We start from the raw sequence: 19016 nt of genomic DNA, 5'->3' as shown, positions 1-19016 counted from the left end.
GAATTTCTAATTGAAATCTGAGTAAGAATGATGGGTGGGGTAGGTACATGCATATAGATTTTTTTTTTGTGTGTGTGTGGCTTTTTATTCCTTCAGTCAGAACAGTTCTGTGGCAATTCTTTCACTCCATTCACCCTGTTTTTTTTCCCTCCTTACTGGAAGCCACTGGATTCAAGTAAAGATTCACCCCTTGTTACACTCTGTTACGGACTTTGTGTTCTGGGGCGGAGAGCATTGGGAACAGCTTCACATCATATGTCTAGGTAATAAAATCTTGTTCTAAGCTTGCCTTTCTCAAAATCACTCTGGATTCTGAGGTTCGATGTTGGATAAATACCTCTTTGTGAAAGAAAATAAAATACAATATCTTTCCTTAAGCTGGACAGAAAGCCAATGTAAATATAGCTATGTGTTTCAGGAAACTGCGAAGTAATGGCTTTTAAACAAAATAAATAGGCACGATCAGATGTGGAAGCTACTGGTTAGCTGGATACTGACTTCAAACAAACAAAAATAATCACTATTTTACTTAACTTTCATGGAAATAGTTTACTGTTTCTTTTAAGTACCAGCAAATTGCCCCATAAAGGTCTTGTAGATACACAGTCACAATAATTTTTGGAGCATTTGATTTTTCACTCTGTTCATAAAAGGAAATGATCTCACTGAGTATGAAGAAGCTGTTGAAACTTGCATTCAGTGCTAAAATCATCCACAAGTGAAGCTACATCTCCATCTCCTTTTTTGATTGGCCCACTATGGTATACTCCCTGAAAAGTTTTATCTTTTAATAATCTCCAGAATAAAATCAGGCATTTTTCAGAGTTTGTTTACTTTAGTTCATATAAATACAGTCTGTTGCATATGCGGTTTCATCACGTTTAGTGTACATAGACACCTCGTGTCCGGACTTTGTTTACACATATGTTTATGCATATGTTCCATCTTCCTCCGGTCTTCTCTTTTCTCTATAGAGAAAAATTGTGTGTTGTTCTGTACAGCTTAGTATTTTGCACTCTTGTCAATGATAATCATTGTGGAAATGTTAATATTTGTGTTAATATTTGGGCTGACTTTTCTTCTCAACAGTAATCTGGAATCCTTCTTGTATGGCCTACATGCCCTATTTAAGGGTGACTTCCGTATATCATCAATTCGAGATGAATGGATCTTTGCTGACATGGAATTGCTGAGGAAAGTAGTGGTTCCTGGAATACGAATGTCACTTAAACTACATCAGGTGAGAGATTTGCCAGGAAACTGTCTCCAGCTCTTTTTTATTTCTGTATATTCTCTCTTTTAAAGGTTAAATGTTCAGAGAGATACTCAGGGCACTCAGCTCTTATTGACGGCTTGGATGACCATTTTCCCCAAAACTTAATGTCTGAAGATATGTAGGTGGAGGTAGTGCTGTATATAAAGACAGCCAGCACACTTGTTCTTGTATCATCACACCTTACCACTGAGACATCAGATTCAAGTCTCCAGGGAAAGTAGAGGGAGAAAAATAAAAATCTCAAAAAGAAAAAAAAGTGCATGTTACAGAAGCAGACAATTGAAAATGAGTAAACATCCCATATTGTCCTCTGTTTTATTACAGCTCATCTGGAAAGGCATATAGAGAAAAAGGGAATGCAGTTTATGCTCAGAGCTTGAAAATTACATAAAATGTAGATCAGAGAATACTTCATACCCTGTTTCATATCTGTCTACAGATAATTCTGTTATGAACAATCTATCTGGTATTTTCCCTCCCTCTTCCCGTCCCCACAAATATGTATCTGGCTTACAAGTTTATCATGCTATTCAAAGCTGCATAGCCCTCTTTCTTTGTCCATTGAGAGTTGTGCTTTTAATTGTTCTTTTGAAGTGTTATAATAACAGGCTCTTTAGTGTTATTCATTCATTCTGTCTGAAGTTTCAGATGGGAAGAAGCATTTCAATAAGCTGAAATTGGGGTTGGTCTTTTAGTAAGTGAGAGTGAAGTTGAACAGTCCTGAATTCTGTCTAGCAAGTCTGTTAACTAAGGTTAGCAAGTACAAGAAACTTGAGCAATAAGTTCTTAGAGGTGTGTGTGTGGGGAAGTGCTTGGAAGTTACAGCAACCAAGTAAATATTAACTGTGCTTTTTTTAATAGTAATTCGAGTTGCAGTTTTTGCCTTCATTGCACATTCTCAAAGTCTCACAAAGTTAGCAGTGATTGATTCAACTCCTTCACATAACACAAGGAACTCCTCAAATTTAACAGAATGCATATAAGTGTTAAAAGTACATGTAGCAAAATGGAATAATTGCAAAATCTTGGTTGAAAGCTGCAGAAGTACACCTGGAACAACTCAGAAATGTTCTCAGTATGTTTGGGCTACTGTTCAGAATGGGCTTAAGTCACAAAATAAAATGAGGAAAAGACAAACATTGAAGAATAAAAGCAGCTTTTCTGAACATCATTTTATTAATCTACAATGGGATTTTATTCACCTGCAGTGTAATACCATATTGAGGCTTCGGGCAATTTAGTTATTAGCCCGTCCATTTTTATCTGAGAGTAACACGCCTGAATACTGAATTGAACTTGCAAATTTGGTGGTTTTACTTGACTGTCAGTAATATAAGTTCTGTGATAGTATCTGTTGCTGAAATAGTCTGTCGTTAAGAATTAATGTGAACTTTTTAATAGAAAATACAGATAAAACTTAGCGTGTTTCCTCCTGTAGCTATTTTCATGTCTTAATAGTGCTTTGTGACTTGTATGTGACTTTGTGACTTTGTGAATAGTACCTTGGTGAGTTTTGCAGCTGAATACTTATGAGTAAGCTAAAAGGCTGCCTGCAAAAGCATTTTGGTTTCAATATGAATACATGTAATGTAAACTAGAATGGGTTGTCCAGAGAAATTGTGGATGTCCGGTGTCTGGATGTTCAAGGCCAGGCTGGATGGGGCTTTGGGCAACCTGGTCTGGTGGGAGGTGTCCCTGCCCATGGCAGGGGGTTGGAACTGGGTGATCAGTAAGGTCCCTTCCACCCCCAAATCATTCTGTGAGTCCGTATATCCAGTGTAAAACTGAACTAAAAAAATGTACTTGAATACATAATAGGTAGCTTGTTTCAATCATTGTTTTAAGTTATAGGAAACAAACCTTTGCTGAGGTGTGAGAGGTTTTCTTTTTATACGTAGTTACATCTGAAATGTCAATCATACTTTACCAAACATGTTCTTGGAAACAGGATCACTTCACTTCTCCAGATGAGTATGATGATCCTTCTGTCCTCTATGAAGCCATAACAACCCACGAAGAAAATCTAGTTATAGCACATGAAGGGGACCCTGCTTGGAGGAGTGCCGTTCTTTCCAATTCTCCCTCCCTACTTGCCCTGCGCCATGTGATGGATGATGGCACCAACGAATATAAAATCATTATGCTGAATAAGCGCTATCTCAGCTTCAGGGTCATTAAGGTAAGCTCTGTGTACATTCCACAAAATGACAGTATGTTGTGGTATATCTTGATTATACTAAACTGTTATGTTAACTCAGATCATTACCTTACTGTTACTGGCCTGTCATTGCTGGGACAGCTTCATCTCATGTAGAAGTATTTCATCAGGAAATCAGTTCCTGACTTTAAATCCATCTATCAGTTCAGCCTTTTAGTGAATGTGAATGGTTGTAGTTCTGTAGTGTAGTTCTTTCACATCTACACTTGTAGAAACCTGTAAAAGGCAGAGCAGTCTGCTCATGCTCTCCCTGTTTCAGTTTGACACAGCCTTTTTACTTGGCTTCTGTCATTCTTCTTTTGCAGGTGAATAAGGAGTGTGTGCGTGGCCTGTGGGCAGGACAACAGCAGGAACTTGTCTTCCTGCGCAATCGCAATCCAGAAAGAGGAAGTATCCAAAATGCAAAACAAGCTCTGAGGAATATGATCAACTCTTCTTGTGACCAGCCAATTGGATACCCCATCTACGTCTCACCTTTGACTACTTCCTATTCAGATAGTCATGAACAGCTTAAGGAGATTCTTGGGGGAGCTATCAGCTTAGGAAATATAAGAAACTTCATAGTGTCTACATGGCATAGGTGAGTTGAGGAAAAATAGTGAATTCTCATTATGTATTCACGATGCTATATGTCATTAACTAGTCTCATACATGCCAGCAGGGCATGATTTATAGTATTCAGTTGCATAAAAGCAAGCTTTGACTTTTATTTTGAGTACATCCGTAGAATATGATAAGTGGAGATTAACCTGAAGATTAACCCTGGCAGAAGGAGTTGATCTTCAAGGCATACAAGAATTAAGCTACAAACTGAGTGACAGCTTAGAATAAAACAGAGGACAAAGTCTGGGTGCAAGAATTACAACTACAGTTCTAATGTCAGATCTGATAATGAGACAATGTAACTTGTGTTACTTTTGTTTTGGTACTGTTAATTTTACTGTCTAATCAGAAAAGCAGAATTTCTGCCTGGTAAACGTGCAACGTGCAAGTGTCAATATTAATGGTGTTAGAGTATGCCTATATGTAGTAACTCGGGCTTTAGTTATTGTTCAAAATTGTATGAATGGTTTTAAATATCCTGTATGTCAGAGCTAGAACAAGTAACTATTAATAATGTAATCTACTTTCCATATCACCTCCTGGTAGCCCAATACAAACTCTTGCTGCAATGCATTTCATAGGCCATAAGAACTCTTACTTCACTTCTGGCCCCTTACGACAGTGGCTGCAAAAGCAACAGTGGCAGCAGTCCTGATGCTGTTCTGATGGTCTTATGTACACTTAGACATCTACAGCACGTCAAAACAGAACATGCTGCTTCACCCTGGAATGTGCCATATTTATTACAGTCTGAGGTGTATGTCTTCTATCAGCATCTGCTTGTCTGACATGTGGATAGAGCAGCAGGTAACAGAGTAACACAGAACAGTGTTTGGATCCAAGCTTTTCTGGAGCGCAGGGGCAAATAAAATTGGAAGTGATTTCTTGGTGTATTTTGAGCGGGACGGAAAGAAAGGAAGAGTAAAAAGTAACAGTTGAAAGGATGAACGAATATGCTGTACTGTGTGTCCATCAGCGGTTCACTAGTGCAAACAACATGGTGAAAAGCCTGTATGATTATATACATGGAAGATGTTTGCTAACCTATCATCTGAATGTTCAAAAGTCACACAAGACTTCATGATTGAAACATATTGCAATTATTTCAAACAACTGTATGTCCCTGAAAGTAACAAGAAACCAAATAAACTAAAACAAAAAACAGCAACAATAAAGTTGTTTTCCTGCTCATCTAAATAGACAAAAGACTTTTGCAGTGTAAGACCACGTGTATGTTAAAGAGCATAAATTTACTAAATGATATAAAATAACCAAGATGTTCTTCCAGCATTTTATATTTAGAATTTTATCACTTCGGAGTTGGCTTTTTTAAAAAGCTATTTTATCTAAACTCTTGGCTTATCATAACTGTGACTTGAATGGCTGTCATGAAGAAAATGGCAATCTCCTAGAAAGCAACATTTATACTTACAAAGCCTATTCTGAGAAAATAATATTTCCTAAAATCAGATAAAATTGTGTCTTACAGATTGTGCTGAGTAAAGCCTTTTGCTTGTCATCATAAAGCACTTTTTTTTGAACCCTGATGTTCAGGTGACCAGACTTAATGTAATTGCATTATGTTTTCAGACTAAGGAAGGGTTGTGGAGCTGGCTGTAACAGCGGTGGAAACATTGAAGATTCGGATGCTGGAGGTGGGGCTTCTTGCACAAGTAACAATGCCACCATCAACGAGTCGCAGAGCAGCATGTCGCAAGGAGGAGGGAATGCAATTACAGGGCAGGGACCTGGAGCAGTACAGCACCCTCCTGTTGCACCTCATCCCACAGCTCTTCCTGCAGCTCATCCACCAACTCATCCATCTACTCTGGGTAACATTATAACAAAATAGTTTTCTACAAGTACATTCCTATAGCCAGAACTGTCTTTTCTGCTCTTTGGATCAGGCCTAGGCTAAAAGAAAAGACAACCAGCCAAGCAAACCAACCTTGATTATGTATTATTAACACCTGCTGGATTCATCTCAAACTACAGTGCTGTTTTGTGCAATGGAAAGTTCCCAAATAGACTTAACCAAGAGGAGTTTAGTTACACTGCCAAAATAGTTCAAGTAACTTTTTAACTTGACGCTTTTCATGATTCTTTGTAGTTCATATTTACACAGTAGAATGGATTGTCTATTTCCGCAGTCTTTCAGCTAATTCTATCTGAGTCTGTACTGATCTGAAGTTAGTGAGATGATAAGCAGTAAAACTGAGAAGAAAGTTTACAAATGCTGCCTTTGCTTAAAGAATAGAACTGTGTATGGAGCTGAATGTACTGGAATCTTCTGATTTTTTTTTTTACACAATGTAATATAGGTCTGCAGCTGTCAAGAGGTATATGCAGTTGCTTAATATAGGAATAAAGCACTTTACATGGAAAAAAAACAGTTTGAGTATAAGCGTTAAAGTTTTCTTCATGTTCTGTGTTTTGCATTAAATTCTCTGCTCCAGTTTTTGAACATCCGTTTGAGCATCTTAAAGATGCTCTTCGTATTTTGAAACATGAACATCTCTACCTGCTATACTATCTTCAGTATTGGGAACTTTAATGCTAACACAAAGAAAAAGTTGTTAATGTGGAAGGGGCAAGGCAGAAGCATTTTTTTGAGCTATTTGTCTTGCAGGGATTGCCAATAGAACAGAATATGGGATTCCAAGGTGTGATGAATGAAATGTACTCAAATAGTCTGCTCTATACGTGCAGCAGGGACCCTTTCCTGCAGTACCACTGTTTCAGCTATTGATTCAATCCATCAATTTTGTACCTAAGTGCTAAAACTTGTGTGTAGCATACATCTAATGTGTTTATCAAGCCCTACTGATTCTGTATCTCTTTATTTTTAGGCACCAGTCACAGTTCTCATTCTGTGCAGTCAAGCCTTGTCAGACATTCCCCTGCCCGTGCCTCAGTAGCTAGCCATTCATCTTACTGCTACGGCAGTCGTCATTCATCTCTTCGCACGTCCACAACAGGCTTTGTGCCTTGTCGGCGCTCTTCCACCAGCCAGATATCCCTTCGTAACCTCCCGTCGTCCATCCAGTCCCGCCTATCTATGGTCAACCAAATGGAACCTACTGGCCAGACTGGGGTCAGCGTGCAGCACGGCCTGCCCTCTTCTAGCAGCTCCAGCCAAAGCATCCCGGCCTGTAAACAGCATGCCCTTGTGGGCTTTCTAGGGACAGAAGGAGGAAGTAATGCTACTGAAACTCAGTCAGGTGGTAATGCAAGCCCTGCAAATCAAATGCAAGCCAAAAAGGATGACGTTATTTACAGAATCCAGGTGAATAGCCCAGAAGAACAAGTTAATCTATGTTTCCTTAGCCATGTGATTTTGTTAGTGGTATCTTGTATTTAAAAACACCGATTTCAACACCATACATACACAGCCTGGAATGTCTTAATACGCAACTGTTGTGTAGTTAGAACTGGAGAATGAATGTAAGGAAAAGATTTCCTGGACAGGCAGGCTTCCTGCATGCTTAGACATCCCTGTTGACGTTACCTTTTTGCTTTCCTGTAGTACAGCTTTGAGAATATTAGTTGAACTCACTTTTGTTCCATGCTTAGTCTGTTTTTATTTATGACAATGTGTAAAGCTGAAGACTTTCATCTGCAGGGCTGAAAGCAACTAGGTTTTTTCTTTCAAACCAAGTAGGTTTTCCACAAATGTGTAAAAATGCTGTCACTTCCATTTTACATACATGTGTATTCCTTGGTTATTACCACAAGTCTAGATTGTTGAGCAGCAAGCAGTACTCCAATTACTAAGTTAATTATTGGAAGCCTTACTAGTTCTTTCAAAATCCAGAAACGTGTACTTGCCCTTCTAACTTCTCTTAGCCTCACATACATGTCTTTGGCAGTATATTTAGCAGGGAAACACCGAGTAGTAGTATTTAATAAGACAGATTGTGACAAAGTTGGCTTCCTTGCTGACATCCATTCATTTTAAATTAAGCTGCATCCTTAGGCATAGTTAACTAAGTTAATTAACTTCAATTAAGTTAACCGATTTTACAGGTCTCTGCTTAGTAGTTTTTGTTTGCAGGTGAGGACTCTTTTATGAAATTGCATCTTCCTCAAACAGAGGGACTAAGCCAAGTTGACATGCCCTTGTATAGTGGATGTTAAGCACTTCTTCCTGTCCTTAAATAGGAAGAAGTTTTCAGGAGTTCTCTCCTGCTGCTCCTGTGGAAATGCTCATTTACTTCAAAACAATGTGTGGGTCTCAGCAAACCATGCTAGCAGATCAATAATACCAACAAATTCTCCAAGCCCATGTTTGGGGTACCATTCTCTTAGAAGTAATGAGCCAATCCTAACAGCTTGCCATCACTAAACTCTTTGCTGCTACTGGACCATGTACTGCTGATGGTTATTTTGTGATAGTCCAGAGACTTTTATGGGCCAGTGTGGCTGAAAGAAGGGGTGAGGAAGGGTGCCAGACAGCAGCAAACCCGTATATTGTCATCTCTGTCTGAAACCATCGTCTAACTCCCAAATTCTCTGCTGCTCGAGTTTATTTTTTCGTAGTCTGCAATGTTGGAATCAGAAATTCATTTTTGTGGGGTTAAGTCAATTGTATGGAAGTATGCAAAACGTTACAGTTAATCTGTTTCTTTTAAATTTTGGCTGAACTAACAGTCAAAACTCAATTCCTACTTATAGTTAATGGATCCCAGTCAAGTACTGGAAGGGATCAACGTGTCAAAAAGGAAAGAGCTGCAGTGGCCAGATGAGGTGATACGGCTAAAAGCTGGAAGAAACAGCTGGAAAGATTGGAGTCCTCAGGAAGGCATGGAAGGCCATGTAAGTTTTTTGTTTAGAAGTTGACAAGCTAATTTAAAAAAAAAAAAGGCAGTGTCTTGATTATATGGCAGTCTGCCTAGATGTCAAGGCCAATGACGCATGTAGTAGTAAGCTGGATCAGTGGCTGTCTTCTAAGTCAATGTTGCTGGAAGAGCAAGTCTAGAATTCTAATTTGGAGCAGAGGAATATTTCTGTAACTATATCCAAAAGATACAAGATGATTCAAATTTTGTCAGCCACCTCTCCTTCCTTGCCTTCTTCCAGCTCTTGTCATGAACTGTTAACCTCAGACACTGTGTTTACTCATCCAGCCTTCATTTTTCTTTCCTTAAACTGTTAATCCCTGAGCAAATACTGACGGTCAATTTACCAACCAGTCCTTGACTGAATGGTTGTCTTGAATGATTAACAGTATTTGTTTTTGAGATTATTCTGATGAAAATTGAGCCAAGTAGATTAACTTGAAATGTATTTGTTATATAATAAGTACATAATAGGTGTTTCCTTTCCTTCAAGAAGGAAATACTCTATAGCTAAAACTTGCAAAAGCATGTTACTCGACACCTTTTCCCTAGGGGTGTTACATCTGCATAGAGAAATAAAAATTCACTGATTAGTCTGTCTTTAAGTTTAAAAAAAAAAAAAAAAAAAGGCAGCTCTTGGGGTATTTTTTTCTGAGGCATACTGCTTTTAGACATCCCCTCCGTAAGACAGTAGGATTTACTTGTATATAACATCTAGGAGTAGAATGCTATTGTGAACATTCATAGTTAAGTTAGGTTTAGACAGTAGGCTTCTGGGATTTCCTTTTTAGCTGTTGCAGATCAAGAGTGTCCTGAAGGTGATGAATGTAGAAGGTCATACTGAAATGTGTCCTGGAATCATGAATCAAGTTGCCTAGTACTGGACAACTGTTGCATGTTTTTTTAAGAGCTCAGTAGCAACGTTGTGCAAACTGCAGCATGTTGACATGTACAGTGATTGTTACTGAAAGATTAAGCTACTGTTCTGGATGTTTCTTACCTATTTCTGGTGCAGTATAGCGGCAGGATTTTAGAATAACGCCTTTTAACCTAAGAAGAAAGGGGAAAAGCACTGGATTATCCCATGTGTGATTAGGAGGAGCGGATTTAGCTTGATGACACAGTTTCCATTGCCTGCTTCAGCTGCCTGTAGTGAATGTAGTATCAGTAAAGCTATTAGTTCTTAGGATGGTCTTTCCTGTCTGATCCCGTACCTTCCGCAAACAGGCAGAACTGATTGCTACCTTTTGAAATGCTGCTTGTTTACCTGCAAGAGCATTATTATATCGGTGCTCTTCGTATGAAGCTCAGATGCAGAGAAACACATTTCCTGGTATTACCTATGTAATAATAACAGCCACATTCTGAGTGGCACATAGATTTTCCTGCTGCATAAAAAAGGAAAAGAAGCAGTAGTTGAAAGCAGAAGTAGGCAAAAGAGGAAGGGGAAGAGAATGATAAAAGACAGGAATAAAATGGAAATGGATGAGAAGAGACAGACACATTGTTTGTTTTTTCATAGGAACATAGGGTAGGGATTCAGTTGAATTACAACAAAAGGTTGGGATTCACAGCAGTAAGTTGTGTGTGTTCTGTATCAGGTTTCTTGAACTGTTAAGTGTCAAAATGTGTTTTAACTATTTAGAGGAGTAGGCTGTGTTAGTGCTGATGGTGATGATAAGGCCCTTATTTAATACTCATCTATATCTGTGGGTGATAATGCAGGGGAAGCTTTTAATTTGTGAACAGTATGTAGTCTAAGTTATTTAAAACTTCTCTACATAGTTAAGAGAAACACTTTCTCTACTATAATTCTTATTTTGCTGAGCATACAATCTAGTGTATATATACTACACAAAGATATCATAAGGTTTCTTCAAGGAAATTCAATTTAGCAGGTGTCTTTGGATTGGAGCTACTTCTTTTTCCAGGACTTTGAGGTATATTCTGATTTATATTTGAGCTAGAGAGCTTTTTTTTTTTTTTTTCCTGACACTAGCATGCAATCCTCAGGAGATTCTTGTCACATCTTCACTATCTAGTGACATCATTTTGTATGTTTTATCAGTCATAGGAAATATTAAAAAATGTAATCTTCTTACTAATGTCAGAGTTGCTCCTTTTATCAGCATTAAATAAATGCTAATCATGATAGAACAGATGGTAAAACTGAGTGTGCAGGGGGATGGTTATAGGGAGTTATAATTTATGTACAACTTGTGCATATATGCACTTAATTTTTAATTTTTTTTTATATCAAGGCTTTTGGAGTCATCCCGTGACTATCTCAAAGGCACCAGTTTTAAGCTGAACAGCAAGGATATATTACTTGGACTTCATTGGGAAATGATTTATGCATCTTGGGATGGAATATTACTTTATAGGACAGCATATAAAGCTCATCTGAACAGAATTTGATGAAGTCAGACTCAAATAGACTGTTTAAATACTGTGCTGTTGCATCAAACAAGGGGCAGCTAAAGATGCTGTGCTTCCCTGTCTGAAATGTTCTCCCTTTGGATGCAGAGTAGATCACATGCCAAGGACAAAGCTGAATCTCCTTAGTCACTGTCAGAAATCTGCAGCTGTCAGCTGGGTTTAGGGAGGACTGGGAGGGAGAGGGGGATTCTTTTAGATTTTATCTTGGAAGATGTAGGTTACTTGTATTTTTGTCTTTTTTTCCCCACCTGTATCATTAGAACTTCTGCAAATTCTGTTGTCCTGGATTTTATGTTTTATTTAATGTATATTTTTCGGGTTTTTTTTGTTTTGTTTTTTTTTACATTATGTTGGCTTGAATTTAGGGTTCTTTTCCCACAGCTGACAATCTCAATATTTCTATAGAGGTGGAAATACTGAAAGTCGTGATATTGGAACATACTTCTGGTTCCTTTAGGACATTCAGACTTTAAGTATTTTAGGAGCTGAGTGGCGAGTTGGTCATACGAGAACCTATATGGATAAGAGACCTGATGGTCAGTATGAGGCATTGGATCACAATACCTGAATTCTTTTGGTCCAAGAAATTATATGGTGGTAGTTTGTGGCAGTGTTTCTGAAACCTTACCCCTTTGTAATACATGAACTACTTGAAGATATTTTAAAATTAAAAAAAAAAAAATCATTTAAAACATCAACTTAAAATTCATGGTAAGAAACAAAATTAGACCAAGGGATTTGACTTAGAGAAGACAGATTTTACACCTAACTACTGATAAACTACTGTTCTGTGCCATTATGTTTTGCCAAGCACTGAAATATTTTCAAAATACTACAGCTGCGAGATTATAACTTCAAAATATCATGACTGTGTGCGGTTTTTCCAGTTATTCACTTTGACCTGTTTGGCTCTGATTTGGGTCAAGTTGTTTGTGTTGAAATTCAAATCCAAGGCTAGCTGTTGTCAGGTAAGCTGCAGATTCCCAGCCAGACCTAGATGAGTAGCTTATCGGTGGGTATGTGGTTATTGAAAAATGAGTGGTTAAGTCAGTACGGTGCTTGTATTACTGCTCCCTGTGCCCTGCAAGGGCCCTGAATTATCAGTCACAACTTTGAAATGGCAGCTCTGCCTAAGAAACTCATGTTTTGTTTTGTTTTTTTCCAGGTGATTCACCGCTGGGTGCCTTGCAGCAGAGATCCAAGTAGTCGGTCCCACATAGATAAGACCATCCTGCTGGTTCAGATTGAAGATAAATACGTTGCTGTTGTTGAAACTGGAGTCCTTGAACTTGGGGCTGAAGTGTAAAACTCCTAGACTTAAACTTCCCCTTCTCAAGCGGTTCAGAAAAGAGAAGGGTCCAGAAGCAGCAGCTCCCAGGACATAAAACTTTGGTCCAGTTGTAGGAAAGGACTTGAAACACAGATTTGTCTAAGTCCCTTTCCCCAAATAAACAAGTGTAAGAAATTTTTAAGTTGTTAGCTGCTGAAGAAACATTTGCATGAAGGATAGATTTGTTGAGACATATCTTTTTGTTTATAAATTTTGTTTATGCATTGCGTAATGCTTTAAATCAACAAACTTTTCGGTTCTAAGATCAGAGCACCTCATATTTTTCTAATTGTTTTGCCAAAAATTGCCATGTCTTGTCACAGAGTGCGTGGAATTCATCCACCTTATTTTAAAGAAATTGACTACAAACCTTCAGTTTGGTGAAACACAGTGTAAAGGTTTCAGGAGTGGCAAGAAGAGACTGAACAGATGTATAGATTCTTATTCCTTATGAGCTAAAACATTAATGAGAACTGCACTAATTTTTTTACAGCAATGCACTAAAAACAACCCTGAGATTGCTGAGAACATTTATTTATATATATAAATATAAGTATATAAAATACCATTATTTAAATTGCCTTTGGGATTAATCCCCTCCCTCTCCATATACATGTTGATGGTAAGGGCTGTGCCATGGGTTTGGTTCTATGTTCTGTATTTCGTACAAGTGCATTTGCTGCATTCTCTTCACAATAAATGGTAAAATAACAAATATATAGAAATGTACCTGAGTATCCCTGTACTACATCAGAATCTATTGTGGTGGCAGTGGTACCTCCAATCTATACAACACGTCCAGCTTTAAAGTGGGCCCCAGTACACTATCTTTCATCTGTCCTCCCTTACCTGGCTTTGGCTACCTTGCTTCTTTACACCCAGAGCTGGCTGTGTTGTTTCATCGGCTCTTCTCTGGCAGAGAGTTCTCTGAGTTTTGTAGGGGAGGTGCAGGTCCATGATGACCCTCATGGATACTTGAACGTTTTTTGATTCTGTTCAATTAAAAATAAAATCTTTTAAAAGGCTTTTATAGAAGGCACAGCCCTAAACTTGTATCACTTTTACCACCTTGCCTTTTCTTTCCCTTTAGTCTTCATTCTTTTCTATGACTTGAATTTTATTTTCTGTGATTATATATTCTATGTAAGTGTAATTTGAGTATTTATAACTGTGAAGTTGAATTATTCATGTGTTACATATCCTAGGTTTTATTGTATTTTTTTAAATGTGTGTATTCAGGGAAACACGTAACTCAGAACTATCATGGGAGTGTGAGAGGGAAACTGGTTTGGTTTTGACTTGCAGTTCCTATGACTCACTTCTCTTAATCCATAAGAAAAAAATGTACCTGTTGTGATTGTTTCCTGTTTCTGATCTGTAATTAAGTAGGATTCTGTGCAGAATCTGCACACAGTCCTCACCAGCTTTTGGGAGCAGCCATCTTCTTCCCAGTCACCTTCGCTTCTTTCTGAGTAATGTAGAAGAGACTTCTGATGTGCCACAGAGGTTCTTGGAATTATTTCTCTGACATCAGAGAAACCATGTCCATTAAGTACCTAATGTAAGAGTGAAATTATTTGGCATGAGGAGGAAAAAAACCAAACAGCTACCTAGAAATTATTGGTGTTCTAACTGGAGTCACTGTATGCTTTGTAGCCATGAAAGGGTAATGGTGTGTGCCTGGTAGCTGGTCTGTTGTAAAACCTTCCCAGTGAATTATACTGGGACCTTGCTTACATCGTACTCTATGCAAATTTATACTCCAAGTACTGTGCATTTTCCAATTACATACAATATTTGGCTTATGTATATTCAGTTGTATTTAATCCTGGTAGAAATGCACAGTTCTGGGTCTGCCACCATTGAAATAACCTTGCTGTTCCACATAGTTTATCATATGTGCACATAATAGTGTAGTTAAATTCACCTCCTGTGTATCTGAAAGTGTAGTACTGTAAATGAACCTTGGTCAGCAGACCAGTAATCTTGCTGTCAGGAACAAAGAATATGTGTATGTTTTAAATTGAAGATGTTTTAGTTAAGGTTTTGTTGTGTGTCCTTTCCCACAGGTAAATTACAGGGTTTCCCTTATCATTAGGAATATTGCTTCATAAAGGTTCTTTAGGAATAAGAGATTGTTTGGAAATAGGCCCCCACTTGATATTAGTTGCAGACAAGTTTTTTCCCTGTACCGAAGCCTTGAGGTAAACAAATGACTGAAAAACAAAATAGACACTTGTTTTCTCTTATAAACTTGACTGAAGCAACTTTCAGTATGTTAACCCTGACGTTGAACAACCTATTTCAGTCTTCAGTGTGAGAATTTCACAGTCTTCAGTGTGAGATGATGACAATGTCCACTGTCCTGCTGGTAATAGATGAGAAGGGAATTAATGACTTGGTAACATAACAACTCTAGAGAATGTGGAACTGCCTGGAATTAGATTAGCAAACAGCAGATGAGAAAAAGCCTTTTCCTAAGGGACGAAGAGAATTGATAGATCTTTGTTTTTAAAAATCTTTAAGGCTTTTAGTGTGTTGCCTTCAGGAGATGGATTTCTTTGTGGCCACTTACAAGGTTAATAGATTCTTTCAGATATTCAGCAAACACCTGTCGTGAAGCAGGTGCAGCAGTTTACTTAGTGCTCCTACCTGTTCAGGATCTGCTCAACGAAAGTTACCTACTTGTGATTTCACTCTTCTGTAAGGCTTTGGAAAACTAACTTCTTTTTTCCTAAGTTTTCCTGCATTCAGAACTCTCAAGATTGATATGATTGTATGTTGGTTTGTGTAAGGTTTGCGTCTTGTTTCCAAAACAAAAGCATTTGTTTTCTTCTATCTCCCCCCCAGGATAGATGTCTGTGGAAAACTGTTCTAGATGGAGATAATATTTTTGTTGTCTTTTTTTCCGTTCTCTGTTTTTTCTGTCTTCACGTGGTATTTTTCTCCTGTTGTGGGAGTAGAAAGGATGACTATTTTCAAAGTAGTCCTATCAGATTGAGCTCGGCATAGGATGGGTTTGTTTTTTTCCTAAGTTTTTATGAAAACCTCTTCTTATGGATGGATGAGTGCTTTAACTCTGTCCACTTTCATTGTGTGATAATCTCCTGCCATAAGAACATTACAGTTAAGTCCTGTTGTATTAGCTTTCAGATAGATCCCCATCTCTTTTTTCTCACTTTTCCTTAAAGGTGGCATCTAGGTAAACATACTTACTGCTTCCTGCAACAAATACTCAATTGCAGAAAAGTGCTTAAAAGCCCCACTAATTGGTTTGTGTCCATCAGTTAAAAAAAAAAAAAAAAAAAAAAAAAAGCTGTTGAAGCCTTTTCATACTTCACTTGCCTGTGAAATCCTTTTTAAAAATGGTGTGAAATTTTAAAACAAAACAAAAAACTGAAATGTGTATGTAACACTATGGATACCTATAATTGTGCCACTTACGCTGTATGTGATAATTGTGCTGAATTCCCTTGTGATTCAGCATCTCTGAAGTTATTGCAGAGTAGGCAGGAGAACAAGGAGGAATTATATATATATATATATATATATATATATATATATATATATATTTAGTTCCATCTAGATTGAATGGTTCCTGTAGCCACTTTGCTGGGACATCTGGCATGTTTCTGAGTGGTGACCTCCGTTTTCCCACCAGCTGTGTAACGTATCCCCAAGGTGCTCCTCAGCACCGCATTCACAACCCTTGTGGGAACTGAAGAACTCTTCTGAGAAGCCTAGATGACTGGTGAGGTGAAAGATGAAAACTGCTGCGGCACAGATCCGTGCCCTTGGCTGTTTGGCAAGTGGCCATAAAGCTTTGCCTGGAATAGGGTGAGGGGGGAGAAGAGATGCCTTACAATCGGATCCAACTTCAGATCATTTCTCTGATAATACACAACATCATACAACCTAGGAGTGTAGATAGAGAAACACTGCTTTAAAGATCTTTCTCAATTACAGGACTCTCCATTAACAAAAATGGAGCAGGATAGATTTCATTTCTTACAATTAATATTACTCAAATATTATTCTACTTATATTGGATTTGGGGTTATACCACCACAGGTTTTATGTACTTAATTTTATTAAGGAGTTTTATACCTATTATATAGGCGTCTATTCTTTTCTTGTCTGGCTTAGTATTTGATAACCTAATGCAGTATATTCAGTGAAGCTGGACTCTTTTGGAAGTTACACTGGTAATTACTGGTGCCTTAGTAAAAAAGTGGGTACATAACACCTTGGTGGAAAGTAAAGCATGTGGCTTGTTTCACCCCAGCATGATATGCATATTTCCAAAAGGTGATTAAGATGGCTGCTCCAAAACGGTTTGGGAGTATACATACGTCACTCACAGTCACAAACACCTGAATATGAGCAGTTTGTATGACTTCTGGTATGTACAGGTTCAAAAGATAATCCCCGTACACTTAGTCCACAACGCTGAACGGTGGCGATCAAATAGCTGGCTATGTTAATGACTTGCATAAAGATCCCCTCACACCAACCCCCCAAAAAGTGACAACAAGCTGCTGAATAGAAAGGAGTAAGAGGAGAGGAGAGTGTAAATGAGAGGATGGCTTTGGTTTTAATGGACAATAAAAATATATGTATTGCCTCTACCAGCAAATGGATACCTTGCCAGGGATAGGGATATATGTACCTGCGTGTCTGTGAGTGTGTGTATGTGCCTGCGTGTGTTACTGGAAACAGCCTGTAAATATTGTAGCTGTTGAAAATGGAAAAGGCAGAGAGCTTTTTGCAACGTGTTGCAGCAAAAGGACAGTATTGACAGTGGAGAAACACTGAGAAATAAAAAACTTTTTTCACGTGTTGTCATTTATTGCATATTGCATTCTCCTAAGGTGTCATTCTCACAGATGCCCTATAAGATATACTGAGTTTACTCAAACCACCCTTTAATGAAAGATTCTCTTCTGAAATGATTTCTTTTGTAGCTGAAAGGAAAATCTTGGTTTGTAGGGTTTTTTTTTCAGATGTTCCTTTTCTCCTGCACCATCCCTGTTCTTATGCTCTTACGTAAATACTGAGTACCATGTGCACCCATTCCTACAGTTAAAGTGTTTTTCTTGTCTCTGTTCAAGTGCAGCTTCTGTATTTACCGTAATTTCCCTTCTCTTTGAATCTTTTTTTCAAGTCATAGAACACTTAGTACTAGCTTTATGCTTAGTAATTTTCTATTCTTCATATGTCCCAGGAAACTATTTTCCCTAGTGTGTTCTAATTGGTGACTTCAGACTTTCTGCAGTCCTTCATCTGATAGCCAAGTGCAGCATTGTGTGAAGTCCTGCGAATGCTATGCTTGCATGAGGCACTTGTTGATACAGTGATACTAATTTAAAAATACTCAGCTGCCATCTGTACAATGTATGGTCTCAGACATCTCAAATTGCTTCATGCTGGTGCAGAGAATTACAATATCGTCTTCCTGCAAGTTAGAATTGAATCTTTCAAAGACAACGGTGATTTATTCATTAGAGACAGCTCCAGGTGTTACAGAAAAATAATGATGATTTTTTTTTCTTTCTGTTTTCCTGAAACAAAACATCATCTTCTACCTCCTGGAACTTGCTTCTGTTTTCCTGTAGCAGATGAAGTAGTCTGACCAACAACTGTGTTGGGCCTCCGGGTTATCAATAAAAGGGGAGAGTACGAATGCAACAAATGGTGTCCCACATGCTCTTAGGGAAACATGAGTCCTGTCTAATAAAAGCTAGCAAGGGTAAGGAAAACTTCAAAAGATCTGTAACTGATACACTTGCAAACAACACCTGAGGTTGCAGCTGTGTTTTTAACAGTGACAATATCAAAAAAGGAAGGAAGAAAAGACGTGAGAAGCACTTCTTCCTTTCTGAGGTAGGTTCCAGAATGATTTAGGGGTGGCAAACAAGAAGACAGATTTACGCTGTGGCTTGATGTTTCTTGCTGTCTGTGTCAGCCTAAAGAATGCAACTGTTTAGATAATAATTGGTGGACTGGATCCCAGTTAGTGGTTGGAGCCTATGTTCCAGTTTAGTTTTGCATGAGAAGAGCGTGATTCATGTGCTCCAAGACTGTGTCTCTGTGGGAGCCAAGGTGCTGGGAAGGGGGAACATTGCTTCAAAAACATCCTCTTGGGCAGTGCTAGCATGACCCCTATCACATGCCTTCCTTGTAGCACCAAAGGTCATCCTGTAGTTTGTGTGCAATCGGCCTTCCCATGAAAAATAACTCTTGTACACAAAGGAGTAGGTGACAATTTTTAGCAGAACATTATCACGCATACTCTTAGTATTTCTACCCACG

The 19016-nt window shown here is 38.3% G+C and overlaps 1 protein-coding gene across 8 annotated transcripts in view; it reads left to right on the top strand.

Annotated features, from left to right (window-relative positions):
• The window catches only part of PCNX1 (pecanex 1), an 85908-nt gene extending 68369 nt beyond the window's left edge, over positions 1 to 17539 (top strand). For all 8 annotated transcript variants that reach the window (XM_038179399.2, XM_038179400.2, XM_038179407.2 and 5 more), the window contains 8 exons: positions 163 to 263; positions 1090 to 1240; positions 3225 to 3455; positions 3800 to 4074; positions 5688 to 5929; positions 6947 to 7383; positions 8772 to 8912; positions 12540 to 17539. In XM_038179399.2, the coding sequence (XP_038035327.1) occupies positions 163 to 263; positions 1090 to 1240; positions 3225 to 3455; positions 3800 to 4074; positions 5688 to 5929; positions 6947 to 7383; positions 8772 to 8912; positions 12540 to 12680 (1719 nt within the window). In that variant the 3' untranslated portion in view covers positions 12681 to 17539. The remainder of the gene's footprint in view (positions 1 to 162; positions 264 to 1089; positions 1241 to 3224; positions 3456 to 3799; positions 4075 to 5687; positions 5930 to 6946; positions 7384 to 8771; positions 8913 to 12539) is intronic.
• Positions 17540 to 19016: the final 1477 nt, after the last annotated feature.

This window comes from Anas platyrhynchos, chromosome 5 (genome assembly GCF_047663525.1).
Source record: "Anas platyrhynchos isolate ZD024472 breed Pekin duck chromosome 5, IASCAAS_PekinDuck_T2T, whole genome shotgun sequence".
Taxonomy (NCBI): Eukaryota; Metazoa; Chordata; class Aves; order Anseriformes; family Anatidae; genus Anas; species Anas platyrhynchos.
This window is presented reverse-complemented; position numbering and strand designations above follow the sequence as displayed.